The sequence below is a fragment of the Pterocles gutturalis genome, unplaced genomic scaffold (genome assembly GCF_000699245.1).
Source record: "Pterocles gutturalis isolate BGI_N339 unplaced genomic scaffold, ASM69924v1 scaffold4250, whole genome shotgun sequence".
NCBI classification, from domain to species: Eukaryota; Metazoa; Chordata; class Aves; order Pterocliformes; family Pteroclidae; genus Pterocles; species Pterocles gutturalis.
In genome coordinates this window covers 32,936-51,912 of record NW_010137996.1, presented here as the reverse complement: position 1 = coordinate 51,912, position 18,977 = coordinate 32,936, and the positions used below count along the sequence as shown (strand labels likewise).

At 38.1% G+C, this 18,977-nt stretch overlaps 2 protein-coding genes across 2 annotated transcripts in view; one reads left to right on the top strand and one right to left on the bottom strand.

Moving 5' to 3' along the window:
- Nucleotides 1-738: 738 nt before the first annotated feature.
- On the top strand, nucleotides 739-4,635 carry PDGFRL (platelet-derived growth factor receptor-like; the record flags this gene model as incomplete). Its single annotated transcript, XM_010082793.1, has 4 exons — nucleotides 739-890; nucleotides 2,345-2,638; nucleotides 2,935-3,074; nucleotides 4,359-4,635. Coding segments are annotated over 4 exons (775 nt in total), but the record flags the coding sequence as incomplete, so codon positions are not given.
- Nucleotides 4,636-10,204: 5,569 nt separating this feature from the next.
- MTUS1 (microtubule associated tumor suppressor 1) overlaps nucleotides 10,205-18,977 on the bottom strand; it is a 37,289-nt gene continuing 28,516 nt past the window's right edge. Inside the window, exons 4-10 of the mRNA XM_010082792.1 lie at nucleotides 17,874-18,088; nucleotides 17,224-17,329; nucleotides 16,165-16,238; nucleotides 15,965-16,060; nucleotides 13,317-13,433; nucleotides 11,887-11,984; nucleotides 10,205-10,882 (exon numbers count right to left, since the gene is read on the bottom strand). Of these exons, the coding sequence (XP_010081094.1) occupies nucleotides 10,666-10,882; nucleotides 11,887-11,984; nucleotides 13,317-13,433; nucleotides 15,965-16,060; nucleotides 16,165-16,238; nucleotides 17,224-17,329; nucleotides 17,874-18,088 (923 nt within the window). The 3' untranslated portion in view covers nucleotides 10,205-10,665. The remainder of the gene's footprint in view (nucleotides 10,883-11,886; nucleotides 11,985-13,316; nucleotides 13,434-15,964; nucleotides 16,061-16,164; nucleotides 16,239-17,223; nucleotides 17,330-17,873; nucleotides 18,089-18,977) is intronic.

Genomic DNA, 18,977 nt, shown 5'->3' with positions numbered 1-18,977 from the left:
TAGGTGATGACACTGCCAGTACACCTCCAGCAGTTCTCAGGGTCATGCTCTGAAATAGCTGAGGGGTGATGAGGAAAGTTCAGTGAGAGGATGCCAGTGAGGTGGCTTAGGGCAGAGGAGTAGGCAATGCAAAATGACTTACTTGCAGAACAAATCCAAGCTGAGATAGAAGCTCTTTATGATGGTGTTTGCAAGTGAAAACCTGGACCAGGATGTTAAAGATGGGAACGCACTCACACTGAAAGCAGGCATAAATTACGAAACAAACTCTTACTAAAGGGCCTGCTACTTACTACTCCTCATTTATCTTTGTTACATACTATTGAAGCAGTGCTACAGTTAATGGTATCAAAAAAGGACTGAGATGCGTGCAGGTTGACTTGGAGCATGAAAATATGGGATGTACATGGACAAACAGAGACAAAACATAAATGAACATATTGTCTTCAGCAGTCACAGCCCAGTTTCAAAATGGGGGCTGAAAGGAATCTAAGAATGAACTGTCCAAGAGAAAAGCTTGCACATGCTTGCGTGTAGTTGAAATTAATAAAACTACTCATGTGAACAGGTCTTTGCTGGAGCAAAAGGGGAAGTTGCAACAGAGCTCTGAAGGAGAAAGGTTGGTCAGTTGCAGAGCAGGAATAAAAAAAAAAAAATCAAAAGTAGAAGTGAGCTGACAGGAATGTACTAGGAAATCCATCTGTGCTTGTCTGTGCGTTTTATTTTTCTTCTCCCCAGCATAAAGCAGCTTGACAGATACAGTCAGCTGATCCTTGCAAACTCCACTGCAGCAGACACAGGTGAATATAGCTGCTGGCTTCAGCTGTGCAATGGTGACAAATGCAGGAAGGATGAGGCTAAAACAGGTTCAACATACATCTTTTTCACAGGTAATTAACTCACTGGGGGATTATTAATGGAAATATATTCACTAATAAGACAGGAATAAAGCTACATCAGCGATTTCACTGTCAAGATTTTTCTTCCACAATTTTTGTCTTTTAGTGGATGTTAAGGAATACAGTGTTAGTGAGCAGAAAGTTACTTGTGATTTATGAGTCCATTTTCCCTGTGGATTATGCTAAATGTGTACTGAAAATAATGCATAATGCAATGGAAAGCAAATACCTTTGAAAATATACTAACACACGTTCTGAGGATCTTCTACAAAATGAATAAAAAATGTTTCGTTTTTGAAAATGTGTCTGGATAAAGAAAATAAATCTGTGCAGAAGATAAATTTTGTCATGGCAATTGGATAACCATGTGGACTCTCTTCCCCACCTCCCACCCCCATCACCTTCCAGTTACCTGCACTGACTTGAAAATCTTGACCTCATTGATCCCTGGTAAGGCCACAATTTCTCACAAGAGTCCCAACATGCTATATAGCATGTTGAGAGGCAAAACACTCTTAAGTACTTGTGTTGTCCCGCAGAACTTGAGGCTGACTGTAGCCCTAACACTGCATGGACAGGGTCATAGCAGATAACTGTGCACAGTTTACTACTTGGTACAACAGAGCTGAAATCAAATGGTTTTCATGTTCTTCTCATGGAAAACATTCTGAATGCAAAACAACCTTTGCTGCCTGATTAGAGCTAAAGCATTCTTGGCTAGCTAATATTGCAGTACAAAATGCTAAGATAGGATTCTTTGCAATGTGTTTTGGAGCTAAGTTAGACCATGAGATTGTGCAGAAGCCATTTGTCAGATGTGCTTAATGTTCTGAGGATACGTTCCTTTAGAAAGATTGGAATAAGCTTTTCAGTCAAGTTATTGTGTAAATGCTGGAAAGATGAATTTCAGCTTTATATTTCTAGGTAGCATGCCAAATATGGAAATACTTTTTAACTGTCATTCTAAAAACAGTAAATATTTCAGCTGCTTATGGCAGTAAATCAAACATTTTGCCTAAAATCATATGTATAAAAAGACTGTAGCTCCAAAGAATATCTCTTTCTAGTAGTGCTTACCAGTGATGTTGGATTTTTTAATGTGTGTTACACTTTAAAAGTGGGCAAATCAATGGAATTATATCCAGATGAGTATTTGGAAACTTATTAAAAATTAATTCCAAAGATTTTCCTAAGATTAAAAAAATCTGATTACACTGAAGAATACTTTTTCTTTTTGATTTAATGTTTTTAATGCAAGCTATGTAAATATAACTCGCGGATGAGAGAAGTTTTTTTTCTTTTGTATATGCATATTTAAAGCAAAAAGCTTTGGGTTAATTTTTAATGTTGCTCATAGCTATTTTCTCTTGTTATATGTACTTTCTCTTCTTTTTGTTAAACCAAGATGTAAATATTATTCTAACTATATAAACTCTTCTGCGCAGACAAAGAGGAACTTTTTGTACCTACGCCCAGTTATTTTGAGATGGTCTACCTGAACCCAGGTAAACCCGCAGTCATCCCATGCCGTGTTACTACTCCTTCAGCAAAAGTAACTCTACACAGGGAATTTCCAGCAGAAGAAATTGAAACAGATGGAACTGATATTATTTATGATGTGAAGAAGGGTTTTGTCTACCAGCACCCTACTTCTGATCATAAAGGTATTGTCTACTGCAAAGCAGAGTTACAGGGAGCACCTCAGATTTCCATCAAGTATCACCTGCTGTATGTGGAAGGTAGGGTGCAGTTTTCTCTATGCTTACACTGACTCTTGTTTCTTCTGCTGACATTGTTTTGGAAACAATTTTTTAAAAAATAATTTTTAAAATAGGTAATGTAATCAGAGTTTTAAAATCTTTTATCAAAAGTGTATGTGATAAAACTTTTTAAATTTCAGCAATTTCCTGGTGTTCCTACCACTTGTGTTAAGCAAACAAAAATTTACTCTAATGTTTTATCAGTGTATTTAACTTTAGAAAATAATTTTCTGCTTCCAAACACTGCTTTTTTTTTTTTTTTTTTTTTTAATCAGTTCCCAAGGGTCCACCCTCAACCACAATTGAAGCGTCATCCAATAGAGCAGAAGTCAGTGACAGTGTTCACATAATCTGCACAGCCCTTGGGGAGCCAGATGTAGATGTGAACTTCAGGTGGCAGTACCCAGGGCAAGAGGTAAGAGATACATACTTTGGCTGAAATAGTTTCTTCTTCATAAAGGCAATACTTTGAATGGCAGTTAGCATCTAGATTTGGAGTAAAGATTCTTTCAAATTGTGGTGTCTGCCTCTTGCTAGCTCAGGCATGCTGGCAGGAGGAGGCAGCACATCCCTTTTGAATTTCAGCCCATCTTTCCCCGAGAGCCTAGAAGTAGCACAGAAAAGAGGCTAGAGAGCTCTACCCACGTTAGCAAAAATCAAGCTTAGCAAAGCACGTTCCTCCCTTGGGGTTCCATTCCGGAGACACTTGGCCTCTGGCAGCATTTACAAAGAAAAGCCTCAGACGGGTCAAAGCCAGCCAGTGTCAGGAAGCTGTTCTAGGGCAAGCCACGAAGCCTCGGCATTTGATATCCTTTCCATCTCTATGGCTCAGGCACATAAATCATCACCGTACAGAATCTTTAAGCTGAATTGTTGCCCTCATCCAAAAGCACGGAGGTCTGCTTCTACCCAGCCTGATCTCTACTGCTGCTTATCCTAAGCAGGCTAGGAGCACAGGAAGGACTGCTGGAAGATGCAACCCTTCATCAGAGGAAAGAAGTCCTCTAGGACCTGAGTGTTTGCATTGTATTTATATCTAAAAAGCATCTTTCTAAGCATCCCTGTTTGTATTTTTGGCTTTGAAGTTATGTACACATTTTGGAAAGCATAGTGTGAAGATGAATTTAGAAGCATTTGTGAATTGTTACTGTTTGCTTGTATGTTATGTAATACAGTTTCTGAAACTAGAGGAGGAGGAATTAGTTTGCAACACAAGATTTAAGCTATTCTCCGTGCTAAAAGAGAACGAGGCAAATCTTGGTCGCCTAATTCATGCCACTGCTGCCTTTGTTTTTGATACATGCTGGAAGTCTGAAAATAAGGTCACACATCTATCCTAACATCTCCCCCAAAACACCTCACCTATTTGATCAAGTACCCAAATGTAAACGTAGTAAGTGGACCACAACTGCAGTTGCATTCATTCACAGACTCCAGGTGAAGCTTTGGCAGCCCATTACTAATCTGAAGATAGACAGTACCGGCCCTTATAGTGGAAGAGCCATCATATTATCCTTATTTGGCATAACTTATTGGTATATCAATATTTAATACAGGAATATTGCTGCAACTGTCAAACACTTTCAGATGACTTTCAGATATAGGCTTCTACTCTCTGTCCTCTTGCTTCAGGGTAATATCACTAAATATACTTTGCAGAATCATGTATATGTGGGTGTGGTTTTTTTCTTTTAAACAGTTTGAGAGGCCTGTGATTTTCCAAAACTTCTGGAGACTGATAAACAGAGGAACTGGACATACCACAAGAATCTCAAAAAGTGTTATTGTTATTGAGGATTTTGAAGCCAGAGATGCTGGAAACTACATTTGTATAGCTCAGAACCTAGAAGGAGAAACAACAGTCGCTACTAAAGTTGAACTAAATTGAGAGGAAAGGCTTCTAGACACAGAATGAACTGTATGTTATCTGACATTTTAGCCATTTAGTTTCTTTATTAACATTTAAATGAAGTTTTGTCTGTCACTGTCTCTTTTCATAGGTCAATGCATTCCGTATTCACTAGCTTGACAGGCCAAAACAGAGTTTCCTATGCCTGGCAGTAGTCAGTTGTGAGGTAAAACTACTATGAAGTATTAAAGTTAAAGCCTGAACAGGCACAGGGCTTATATTTAGGAACAGGAGCTCTCGGGCTTTCCTTTGCATATGGTCTTCCTCAAACTCTTTCATAAATTAACCCATTGTATGGTTTGTGCCTCTTTTGTGTATGTGAGAACTGAGAGGATATTAAATATCCTCAAAATCCACCAATGCAGCTATATATCCTCTGGTGCTGTGCAACTTTAGAATACTGTACATGTTTAAAACAAAAGAAAAAAAACTTGTTATGGAATTAGCCAATAGAAATGTTTATTTTCCAATAATAATTAAATTTCTGAACATTATAAAAACCTAAATGCATCTGTGCATATATGTGTGTGTGTGTGTGTGTTCATTTCATATATGTGTAAAGACTAAACACACAAATAAAATTCTCACATCTGGGAAGATTAGCATTAAGTATATATTAAGGTACTAGAGGGGATCTCCAGAGATTTTTAAGTGTTTGGATATGTTGGATTTTCCTTAAGTTGTTGCATTCTTACTACCTTATAATGTGTAGCTTGCTTAGAGTTGACTCCTCATTAGATGTATGCTGTTATGTTTGCTAAAGGTAAAACTTACATTTATTTATATAGTAACATTTACAGAGGAAAAAAACCCCAAATTTGACATGATTAGAATAACGTTTGATTATATGGCAGAATCTCTTGTCAGGTTAATCAAGTTCAACGTGATTGCATTAATTTACTTAGGAGAAAAGGAAGGCTGTTTTGTTTACACAGAACTATACCTGGATAAATAAGCAACTGCTTCTCTCATTCTTGATTTAGTTACCAATAGAAGGAAAGAGTCTTTCCAGAGAAAAGGTAAGAACTTGATGAAAAGGTAAGAACTTGATAACAGTGTTGTCAGACATCTTGGCAATGTTTTTTCTTCCTAGGCTCAAGCACAGAATCCATGTAAGCTAGAACTTCCAATGCAAATCTACTCAGTAGTGTAATTGTGTGACAAAAGGTCTTGCTGCAAGTAATTTTATTTATAAGGCATGTGAACAGCTTATTCTGAGCATACAAGGAACCAAACCAGGAATGTGTCCCTTGCTTGCACACTTAAATGTGTCTCAGCCTGTGTTTGACTAGAATTCCTAAAGCTTCTGGTGAAGGCTTGAAATAAGCCCTTTGCTCCAGATAATTCAGACCTTTGAGCAAATGTGTACAGTACTGTTTTGAGTAGTGATATCAAGTAAGTATTAATGTAAAAATGGCAGCTTCTAAATAACATCATTAATTTGATTATTAGTGTAGCTAATGAAAGCATTAAACAAGTTTGTTTAAAGTTGTTTCTTCAGCCTGCAGGAACCTAAACCAATGTAACTGATGTGATAAATATCCATGATAAAGACTGAAATGGCTGTGCATGTTTCATGAAAGAGTTTTCATGGAGAACACTCCCCACATGCCTATATTTCCAGAGGCCAAGACTAAGGTAGCTACCAAAAAAAAAATATTACATATAGCAAGCAGTAGGACCACCTTGGAATGTGTAAGGGGCAATCCCTTGTTAATCATCTTCCTTATTTCTATTAAAAGGTATCAAGGACATTACATTGTTACACAAATTACTGAATAGGTGTTACACAATTTCACAGTATACCAAAACCAAGGTCCTTTGTACCATCTTTCTTTAGGTAAGACTTTCATCTGGCTAAAGTAACTTTAACAGTCCCTGAAGTTCTGGATGAAGCTCTGCAATGTGTTCATTTCTCTTTAGCATTTTCATTTATCACAACAATGTATTTCCCTTTGAACTACAGGAGCTGTGGCAACTTCTTAATTTTCAAAGTGCTTTTGAGCTTTTAATTCAACAATTGATTTCTTTTAAAATACCTAGCATGTGGGAGATCGCATCACCTGTTCAGACTTGTACAACAGCACAACTCTTTTTGTGGTAGCATCAATTCCTCAGTCACAGTTTGGCAGGAGAGGAAAAGACGATGTGAATCCATGGCTACATCATTGCTTGAGGAGTCTCCCTCAGGTTTAATGGTTATGTGTACAGATCACATGCAGTTATCAAGACTGACTATAACTACAGAAGCAGTGCCTGTAAGGAATAATTTTTGGTGGTTTGTTGTTTGTTTTGTGGTTTTTTTTTTTCCCCCCGCAAACATCAAAATAATTGATACCATTGTAAACTACAAGAACTATTTTACTATATATTTTACATAGTTCTTATTTTACCAAAAGCCTCGGGGGCAGGCCTGCTTCTTTTTACATTTATGCAGAAATGTGTAATTGCATCAATGAACAGTGACACAGGGTAAGAGAATGAAGCCCAGGAAATGAAATTTAAGTGACTTGTCGAAGTCACATGCCTAAACCTGACAGTATTACTATTTCTATTTGCATACCTCGGTCACTGCTAAGGCAAGGCAGCAGCAATGGGCAGAAGGTGTTTCTTTAGAGTTCAGTGATTATTCCAACTTTCTGCTAACCTTTTTAACTCCAGCTCAGTCCTAAATGATTTCCTGGTTGTTGGGCAACTACAGTTTCAAACATCAGTGGTTACTTACTGTCTCGAAGGAATTTCTTGCATTAATTGCATGATACTATGATTCTATATGAGTTTACATGCAAGTGTCTTGGATATTTGTAATGAGAAACCTTAAGTCTTCAGTTAGTGTAAGGAAATGATTCACCTCAAAATTCTACAGCAAATACAGTGCAACTCATATAAAGACCTCTAGGGAAAAGTAGTGAAGTGAGGTGAACCATGTTATGAACAGTTTGAATAGCAACAAACTATTTGGTATAGATACGTCACTGTAACTTAGTATTAGAGTTGGAACTACTAGTTAAGGTTGAGTATCTGAAGAAAATAATTTGTTTAATTGCTTGACTAGCACTAGACCTTTGGAATATATTTATGATCAGCAGATTTCTACCTTTTCCTGAAGGAAAGTTTATGCTAAATTACAGAAAAAAAAAAAAAAGTCAGTGAATTGAATGATGCCCTTGCCAACATATGGAATTAAAGTTAAAGCTGGAACCATTAATACTCAGTTAAATGAAGAAAAATATTAAAACAGTGCTTACAGATGAACAGAATTATTTAATTCTTTCAGACCAACAGGACAAACACTAAACAGGTATTTCTGTAGTCTGAATTCTATACACAAGGATTTCTCATTTCTTTTTAACAGCATTAAAGAGTCTATTTGCAAGAAGTTTAGAGGTGAGGAGGCTCCCAGACTGTGGAGGGAAAGTATGGATAAATCAAGTCTTTGTATTATTTACTATACTATACTTACTCTTCTGTAATGGTAGCCTGGAAAAGCACTGCCCTTCTCTGTTATACAAGGGGGTAATGCTATTTGATCTTCAGACATTTATATGCACTCTTCTTGCCTGTTTTATTTGTGGCACTAACATTGCAGCTAAGACAAAGTTCTTACCAGTGCTAGATGACTGTACTTGTGACATGACCTGTTTAAGATTGCTAAACAATACATGGCTTTTCTTAAACAAAAAAAATTCCTAAGGTGAGCATTTTAATAAGCTGAGTCCTTTAGGATGCATATACCTTATAACTGCATATACCTTATATTAAGCCAACTGTACTCAAGTATTTTATTATTTATTAATTCTGTAATGTTATCTCCATTTTTTTTTTTAACAGCCATCTCAAACTGAATCACTAATAATCATAAGCAAGCTCTGTGTAACTTCTGCCTACATTAGAGTAGCAAGGGTAGGGTTAATTTGTGCAGTGAAGCTTCACCATTGCTGTTCTGCTGTGCTGTACAGGTACTAAGAGTTTTCAGTATTTGGAGGAATGTTCCTCTTTAGATTAAAGATCATTTGACTAATACAACCAAGAGGAAAAAAACTTCAGTTAGTAAAAAAATTTATTTTTTAAGCATTCAGCTCAAATACATGTGATCAAATCTCTTTGACCATAGAAAATAAGAATGTTCTGAGATACACTTCAAGACAAGTTTTAGCCCACAAAGAATTTTTATAGTTAGACTTGAAACCCATAGAAAACAGTTTAAGTACTGACACCACCAACAGTGGCCCTTAAGAGGATTAAAAGAGAGCATAAATGTTCCATAGAAAGGGCACCCTTAACTTGTACATTGTGGAAAATTAAGTCAATTTAATGATGAAATAGTCAATCACAAGTTTATTACAAGTTTACTTACTGTATGAGCACTGTTAACAGTCTTGTTTATATGTCTGTATTCCTCATCACTAGCCAAGATTTTTCAAGTCTTGGGTAAAGTGGTTTGAAGTGGTTCTTCTGCTGAGCTCCCTAAATACTTCCCCATCCACTTCATTCCTGTCCTCAAGCTACTGAAAAGCACAGGGAAACTCAGTAGATATAACTTACCATAACAGTCACTGTATAACCAGCTAACATAATCAGCTAAACCATCGTATAACAATGGTTCGGGAAGTTGTACTGTAAAACCCAAGCTCTTGTAAGCATAGATGGTGTTTTGTAATGCTAATTTGAAGTTGAACCTATGTTTAGTAGACAGCATGTAGATGTCTTAAACAGGTCTGACCAAGGGTGTAGCAAGGCTAGGTGATTACCTTGCTGAAGCTCAGCATATGACATTTCCAGAAACACTGATGCCCTCCACCTCTGGTTCCAGCAGCCAGGAAAATTTTCCTCTCCCTACTCGAGCAAATTACTTGTACAGGATCTTTTGCCAAGTGAACTGGCAAAACACCAATATCCTGCAGTCTAAGAGGGAACGCATGGCAGAATTAGCAAGATAAATTCACATCTACCACCCTCCTCCTTTTCCTCAGGTGAATCTAGCCCACCCTGAAGAATGTTAATACAAATGCTAATGCTTAAAAAGGCAAAGTCTGGCACCAGATACACTGGAATTCACAAGTTACTTAAGATTCTTTTTGAGAACCAAGTTAAGAATACACCTAATGACAATTATTGCTTTTTTCTCTTTCTTTGGCTTTCAAATCTACATGTAGCAACGGACACGCTGTTTTGGGGAAATAAGCAATTCCTTTTCAGCAGGTAAGATGATAGGTCTGGGTTTCTAAACCTGCAACTCGGCTAATAACTTCTGACCTTGAGGGCTGCTGTGGTTCTGACTATGACCCTGTTTGACTTGAAAGCCAAAATCCACTGTATCCTGCAAAAAAAAAAAAGTCTCCTCATAAATGGCAGAATTGTGCATGGACATTAAACCAAGAATCCATGCAAAATATGGCTGCAGTTCAGTTTGGTTTTCAGATTAATTCAAGGTTTCGTACTTGGGTCAGCCAAGACACTAATGACTCAGTTGACAAAGCTTTTCATGCCATTTTTTTACTGAACTGAAGCCAGAAAGATGAAGAAAACTAACCCATAGTACTACTGGCAGTTTCTCCTTGCTCCTGGGGCAGGGTACTCTTTGCTAAAAGCATGCATACTGACACCATTATTAAGGAAGTACATGTCAATGTATGGTCTTCAGCTTTTGTCCTTTATTACATACGCAGCAAAGAAGGCAGCATTAGACACACGCACAGTGTGTTGCATCCATTCCATCCACAGCACACACATACACACAGCCTTAAAAAAAGTGTCTGTGATAAGGAACATATTATAAAGGTTGTGTTCTTTATCTCTAAGCCCCTGAGCTTTTTCTTATAGTTCGGTGAAAAGGCAATGAACAAGTCTTTCCTTGCTCTGTAAGTGCTTTGTGCAACAATGTCCATAGAGGTCATAAGCAAGTCTTTTTTGGGAGGAGCAACATGAAAGTCTTACTCCCATATTCTCAGTCTCATATCACTATTTTTGCACCAGATAGTTTCCAGTTATGTTTAGTTGTCATAGTCAGCTAATATAGCTCTTGTTCCTGTGATTAAAGTTGGGATTGGTTCTGCAGATCACATGAAATGCAATCCCCTCTTTTTCTCAAGAGATGTCATCTTGGTGATACTGTAGGGCTGGAGAAGTTACCAGAATTTCGTGGGGACTGAAGAGGCACAGATGGAGAACTGGGAGACAGTTTCCTTGGGCTGCATAGGTCACCATTGTGCAACTTCCAGAGAAGTTCTTCATTTTCCATTGACAGGCGTTTGTTTACTTTTGATTCTTTCTCTAGTGACTCCTGTAGAACGGCTTGCTCTGTAGAAAGTTGCCTGCAAACATAAGATTTACATTAGAACACATAACCCAAGTTGGAGGCTATACTGAACTTAATTGTTAAAGGTTTGAAATTGCCTAAACCCCTGCTCTTGGCTTACAAGTAAATTACTTCCTTAAAATTATAATTTAGTATGTTCTCATCCGTGCTGGATTTAAACAGGTAGCTTGCAGAAAGCAGGAAAAAATACCAACAAGAAACATTCCTAAGGGCCAGAAAAAGCATGTGAAAAGTGAGACTTGTCCTACTGACAGTAACAGATCCTTTAAATGGCCATGCTGGAGGCTTTGGGTCATGTTGCAGACTCAGCTCTATCTACATAGAAGCTGCATTTCTTTAGTTTCTTTCAAACTGTTAAGAGTTTGTCCATCCATTTAAGCAATAACTGAAGTCAGGAGAACCTCAGACCCACTTTATTAATGTTAAATATTACTATTATTACTAAATAAAACACATTGGTCTTTTCACTAAGTTGGGGACAAATCACTCAACTGAAGTGGTTATAAGTAAAACCAGGTTTAGCTCACAAACCAGTAATACTTAAAGAGACAGTCTGTAAGAAGATGATATTTGTGAGTTGCTTTTCCTTCTCTGACTGAAGAACATACTGAACCTTTACCCCGTTACAATCAGTTGGGGACAAATCACTCAACTGAAGTGGTTATAAGTAAAACCAGGTTTAGCTCACAAGCCAGTAATACTTAAAGAGACAGTCTGTAAGAAGATGATATTTGTGAGTTGCTTTTCCTTCCCTGAAATATTGTTTCAGAGCACTGAAGAACATACTGAACCTTTACCCTGTTACAATCTGTTCCTGCTTGTTCTTCTACCCAGGAATGCACATTTGTAGAGACAAAAGCGGGGAAGAAAGGGGTGTGTTCTTTTACAAAGTACTACAAAATCCTAGTCACTAACAGTACACATAATTTTCTCTCTCGTCACAGGAACACCTTCTCCTGGTTCATATGAACATCTTAGAAGCCCAGAGATATTTTTCACCTTGAAAGCTCCACATGTTTGTCCATCCGAGCTTTTAATTCTTCATTTTCTTGCTGAACCTTCTTTAATTTATCCATTAAGATTGTGTTGTTCTCCAGCTTAGGAAAAAAAAAAATAATCACAGTTTAAAGTAAAACCCATACACCACTCATCAAGATACAGACTGAGCTATCACTGAAGTTCATAATTTGGAGTTTGCAGACCTTGTTACAGTAAGTGCAAAAACCTAGAGTAATGTCAGACTGAGCTGCTATCAAGGCTTAATATTCTGTAACAGTCAAATACATCCTACTTGCTTTATCTTTGCATAACACTGGCATTTTGCCACTGGTGCTGATTAGATGCCAACAAGGGAGGACTGGAAAAGGCATCTACTAGTTAGCCAGCACGTCCTAATAACTTCTGCCAGTGACGGGCAGCAGTTTTAGAAGCTGTTGCAGTCAGAAGACTATCTAGAAATAGCATGCTGATGTGACAAATTCAAGAGCTCCCCTGCTTAAACAGCTCTCCCTGCTGCTCTCCTGATTCCACTGCATTGCTGCAGGATGTTATTAAAAGTTAAGGGAAAAACTGTGATTACAAACGGTTGCACGGTCCAAGGGCTTCTATATTTTGGCCAACATCTGTCAGAAAAGATGAAGGTTCACTAGTAATTTACTAGTAATTGTAGACCAGGGCAACATAAGATGCTGTACAATTCTGAACTGACATGAATGTATTCCTTTGTATCCAAACCGCTTTCTATACTTCTTCATTGAAATCTTGCTTAAGGAAGTAGTACAAGAGTGTTCCAAGGCCCCACCCAGGATAAGGACCCTATCCTGCCACAAATAAGAACATGCTAAGTAATTACAAGCTGTGCCCCCAAAATTGCCTTTTCATGTGGAATTATGCATGGATCAGGAGCAAATCCACACAGCTAAACAAGTAGCTTAAAGGTAAGAGCTAAAGTGTTTCATCTAAGCTAATCAACTCTAGATGAAAACATTAATGCCATTTCATATTTGACCACTTCTTGCTTAATTAAGATAATTTCCATATTAAATGTTTTCCTGACAGTGCAATCTATCTTCCTTAACACTTGCACAAATATGAGCAGGTAAGGATTCTTTCTTTAGGGGATAAGGAGAAGGGAGGGATGAGAAGAGGAAATGTGGAAGAGGCTCCCAGATGACCCTGTACTAATTTAGCTACGGTTTATGCAAACCAGTAGTTATCTTAAGAGGTTAAAATGTCATTTACAGCATCTGGTAATTCCTTCCCTGTTTTTATATTACACCCCAATGCCGATACAATTGTACCATTGTATCATTTCCTTTTAAACAACAAAAAAATTAATCCTCACATGTAAGTCTGACCAGCCTGAACTCATTACCAGAACGTAACTCAGAGACATGGCCCGGAACTGACACATCCCAAGGAAAACTCACCAGTTTTTCCATCTTCATTAGCTTTATATCCTGCTGATGGAGTTTCTCATTCTTGATCTCCAGCACTGCTTTCAAACTTTCCAGCTCCTGTTCCAGATACATGATCTGCGGGTTTTTCTGAAAGATTTCCACAGAGCTTGCTTAGTACCCTCAATTTCAGGAACAATGTAAGTGTTTCTCTGAGATTTAGGAAGAGCAAGAAAATAAAGATGGTAACTACTATTACTTTTTCTAAGTGAAATCAAGCCAAACAGTTGAGGGAAAAAAAAAAAAAAATCTGCTACCACTTTCTCCTCTGATTTTGTTTGTCCTTCCATGTAGGTGGACAGTTGCAGTTTTCCTTAGAAGGCATTCAGAAAAAGCTTTATGCACAAACGTGAAAAACCTTTGTGAGTCAAAGGCAGGCACCAAAGCTAACACAGCAAAACTTGTTTTGCAGGAGTGCCCAAAGGCTCCCTTTAAGGCTAGGAGTTCCAACATTTATTTCATATTACTAATAACCCATCCCAAGAGATAATTAAAGTAAATATGTGAAGAGTTTTCAGATGCTGGAGTAGTTCAAAAAGCACCAGAAATGTACAGCTATGAACTTGACTGTAGCTGATTTTCCCTGTTCTGAGTTTGAAGGTAGCTGGTTCATAAGCAGAAATTGAAAATTTTTGTTTTTACATTCTTCTTAAAGCCTAGCAATGCAATTGCACACAAAAATCTCACGCTGCTGTACATCCATGATTTATCTACAATACAGCAAGTATTTTTTCTTTTTCCTTTTTTTGTTGTTTTCCAGGAGGTGGAGGGGAGAGCAGGAAGGGGACAGGGCAGGGCCAGATCTGGTTTCCTCAAGGACCTCTTTTCCAGAGTAAGGAACCACTCAAACACTGCAGAGTAAAACATATTCTCCACCTTTCAAAGGCAAAGTCACAGGATAAAATAAGGAGAAATAAAGCAAGTCTCAGTCCGTTTCCAGGCAGGCCAAGTGGAACAGAAATCAATGAATGATTGTGTTGTGTAGCTACGTTTGTCTTTAAAACCAAACAAAAATTCTTGTAGCATATTTGGGCAAGAATACAGGTGTACTGTGTTGAGCAACAGCCTCACTGCCACATCTGAAACCCAGGACTCAGAGGGCAACTCCTGCAGTTTTGTGGGGCGCAGTCCCACAAGGACAGAGCCAGGACATTTTCACAGGTAACAAGGGCCTCATCACCTACCCATTTCATTCTCCTGCCTGTTTTTAAGGACTGTAGCATTAGTGGTTCTTGTTTCATTTTTACTTTTGAACAGAAGTCCACATGAGGATGGGGTGGGGTGTGCTGCCTCAGAGGAGGTGGCAGACAATTTGAACTTCATTCCTCCCTTTTGTAGCTTTCCATGGAATCTAGGAGCTAGTGAGGAAAGTGATCCTGAAAAGTTTAAAGGCAGCTTACCATATGTTCAAAATTTAATTTTTTTTCTTTCCCTCCTCTGCCCCAATGGCCTTAAAATGTCTTTTAAAAGTTAAATCTGAGCCACCACAGTAGCTACTCATAATAGAACACAGAGCCAGATAAAAAGACTGAAAGACCTACTTAAGATTTTAACAAAAAAGCTGGTAATATCAAGTGACACTACCTAAATAATACTGGAGAGTTGGAAATACACCTCTGTCTTCAAAGGGCATTCTGATAGTGCAGAGTTTGCGTTTAGTACAGAAGAACATACTGGGTCAAATCAGTATTTTTTCCATAGAGAAGCTTCAAGCTTATGATGCGTCTTATGCTGTCAGGATGCAAAGTGCATTTGCAGCTATGTAAAGGCATTTGACTATTGCTCCTTTAAATAAAACACCTGAGCATGCCTCTGGAATACAGTTCAAACTCCCAAGTGCAGTGTACAACGTGTTCCCTTTGGTATCTCCCAACCACAGCAATGTACTGGGGTTGCAGATGCTTCCTGCAGCAACTCTGTCCTCCCACTGAAATAAGCAGTAAGAGATAAAAAAATAAATTCCAGTGAAAACCAGGGCAACTTCTGCTAGAAGCATCCTAAGTGGGATTTTAAGCATGAAATTTCTCTTTGTGGGATAAGCAATACTACTGGTATTCCAGTAATTTCCAGGTAACCAGGATTGTGTCTATCCCTCCCGATGCACGAAAACCCTCTCTCAGAGCACATTTCTAACCCAGGAGCATCACAGGTAACAGCAGCCTTGGGAGGAAAGGCAGGACAAAATAAAACTTTACCTGAAGGATAAATCAGCAACAAATATGAATCAATGTTTGAATTAATGCATTAAAGACTCAAATACAAGGCGGAAGTTTTGTCGTTAAGCCCACACTGATCATAGCACCATCAGAACATTTACTGACTGTCCAGAAGGCAGTTAAGGTACAACTTTTGCATACACATAGGTCTTCCATTTAAGTTAGGCTATAACTTACACCACTGACTTAGACATGCAACAGCTGTATAGATTTATAATGGTAAGGTTAATACACAACATTTGCAGATTGAGAAAAACATCTGTCAGGCAAGCCATTTACATAAAATATTAATAAGTATGGGACCCCTATCCAGGCTTGACTGCAAACCTTTCATATTATGCAACAAAATAAACCCAGGCTTACAAGATCTGCTCATCTGCATTACTTTTGAAGATCAAGACTTACAAGGTTGGCTTTTTCTTTGGCTATTTGTTTTTGCTCTTCTAATTTCAACTTCTCACTCAGAGAGTCATTTTCACATTTCAATTCATCAATCTTTTTCTGAAATGAAAAGATACAGTATAGTTAGGCCAAGAATTCAGTGCACGTCTCCAAACTGCCTTTTAAGTTTTAGACTGTTGCAATGACTCCAACCCTCAACAAACCTCTAGTAATTCCTGCTTCTCTTTAAAGGAATCTTCAAGCGACTTCCTTTCAGATTCATGGGCACTCTTGAGTTCTGCAACAAATCATTTTTGCAGATTTTTAGTACCGCTTAAGAAATGAAAATTCTTTTTGAAAAGTCAAAGCATGAAAAGCTAGCCAATACACATATGCAGATATGCAGTCAACGACAACATGGAAAGAACACCATCACTGATCCAAAACGTGTACAAAGTATCAGATTTATTGCTGCTTCAGCTTTGTTGACTGCCACCTTGCATATCCATTGCATTAGTTGATAGTGTGTCAATTTTGAAAGCTTTCATCTACATGCAACAAATGGATGAATTGAGCACAAAAGCCACATCTGACAAAAGCTGATTTTCTGATGATGAGCAGCAAAAACTCAAATTGTGCCTTCCAAAAACTTCTAGAAAAACATTTGCTTTGTACTTCAGAGATGCCACACAGAGAAGTTTGCTCTTTGCAGTGGAAGCGTCACCGGTTTTAATAAGACGATAATTATCACTGGAAACTTGGCTATCATGTGGACTTGGAGGGAGGATGGAAATCATCACTTAAATCAATTGGATGCAATGCCATTTAAAACTGAGCGTGCTTCCCACCCCCTCCCTGAAAAACAACCTTTGCCCCACTATACTGTAAGCTGTGAGTAATATTTCTCAACTTTCCCATGTCACTCTGGAAAGCGCACAACCCTGCTTATCCTCCATTTCAATTTTGAGGTGCTCCTTATACAACTAGGGGGGTGGGAGCAGTAACGCATTAACTTGAGATTTTTCAGGGCAGACTGCAATTCAGACATCTGGAAGAAAAATTGTCTCCACTCTTAAACTGTTTTATGAGTTTCATTTGGGGATCAGTTATTTCTGTATGTAAAATGAGACTTGTTCAGTTCTAAACCAGGGAATTCAGCCAACATTTTTAAAGATAGCTGACCGCCAAGAACAGGGAAGTAGACAAACTGATGAAAAAGCTTGAATATTTTTGTTTGTGAATAGCAGCACTGCAGCATATGTACTTGAATACAATATACTTGCCTGAAAAAGAGGATTCATACTCCTTTTTCAGCTCCTCTACTTTTTCTGAGTGGCTGTTTTCAAGTTCCAACTTAAAGTTTTCATGTGTGATATTTAAGTTGTCCACCTGCAATATGACAACATGATTTTTCCCTCCCCCTTACATGTGTCAGTTTAATCCTTGTTTAAAGTATTGTTCCAATGGCTTTATGCAGTACATGGAATATGTTTTAAATGGTCTAGGTACCACTTAACAGATGGTCACAGGAGAAGCTAAGCCACATACAACACTTAATAGCTGAGAACAACGCCTTCCAGTTTACCACTACCAACAGGCTGATGTATGCATCTTGTCACACACATGGAGTTGTTGCAAAGCAAAGTCACAGGCTAGGTGTGTTTCTCTAAATCTTAAAACTCGAGCTGCCTCAAACATCCAGTGGAGCTCTAGAAGTCACTGAAGTTTGCAAAACACAAGGAATCTCCACCACGTTTAAACACAAGCTTAAGATCTGGACAGCTCAGGGTAGTAGTATTTTTATAGCTACAACAAAGTGGAGTTCCACATTAAATAAGTAACGCCGTTGTTAGCAAAACCTAAGATTCTCTGAAGGCTCATTTGTAGCAGAAATCAATTGCTAGAAAATATTTCTACTTTAAATGTCACAAACCTGCTCCTGGAGTTGCGCTTTGTACTTCTCAGCTTCTTCAATGCAGATACTTTGGAGTTTCTCACATTCTGCAGTGTAAAACTGTTTAAGCCTTTCCTCCAGCTCAGCTAAATCATTGTGATGTTGCTGGTTTAACTTCTGCAAAAATCCTTCATAAACAACTCGTAGCTCATTCCTGTCTCTTTCCAATTTCTCACAAGCTGCAGAAGTGGTTACTGAAGATGTCAAAAGAAAAAAAGTAACTGGATCAAGTTTAATGCTAATGTCACCATCTTCATCACAAGTATTAAAGACAGTGAGAACTCTGCACTGCAACACAGTTATACAAAGACAGCTATAATTTATCCATGAAGTGAGCACCACCTCCAAGGACATATGAAAAGATCTTTGCAAAAATATCAAATTCAGTGTTTCTTGTGGTAACAATTAATTGGATCTAGTTAAGCCAGGAACCCATACAGAAGGCATAAGTTTGACAGTTTGTCATGACAATGAAAAATGAATGTCTCACAAGAGACACTGGAGTGCTCCAATAAAAGATTTAATTGCATTTGCTGCTTCACCTAATTCAATCCCATTTCAGTAGCCTATTTGTCAGAGTACTTCACTTTTTGATATATAAACCACTTGGCTAAATTTGAAAGTCTTAATATCCTGAAGACCATCCATTCAACATCAGTCATGCTTGGATATGCAGCAGAGAAGCAATTCTAGCCTGACGTGGATGGACTGCCCAATACAGAGCGACACAGAACCTCCAGTCTGAAATGTACTACTAATATTCATATGCCCAAGATTATTTAAATATGCAAGATACAGAATACTTTCAGGCAGAAAGTGCAGAGTATTAAGAAAACAGAAAGAAATGCTGTGTAATTCTCTTTACGTTTATATTACCACAATGTAAGAAGACTGCCTAGGTTTGACTCCCTGTATTTACAGCTGATTAAAAGGCAAAACAGAAGTTAGTAACTTGTACTTTTGAGTTTGAAATTTAGCGTTCCCAATGCCAGCCAGTCAGGCCTGAGCAGAAGTCATTTTCCCACTGTTAGCATGGCTGGAGCAAGTGCCTTGTGCAGTTGCATCTGCACACAAAGCCTGGAA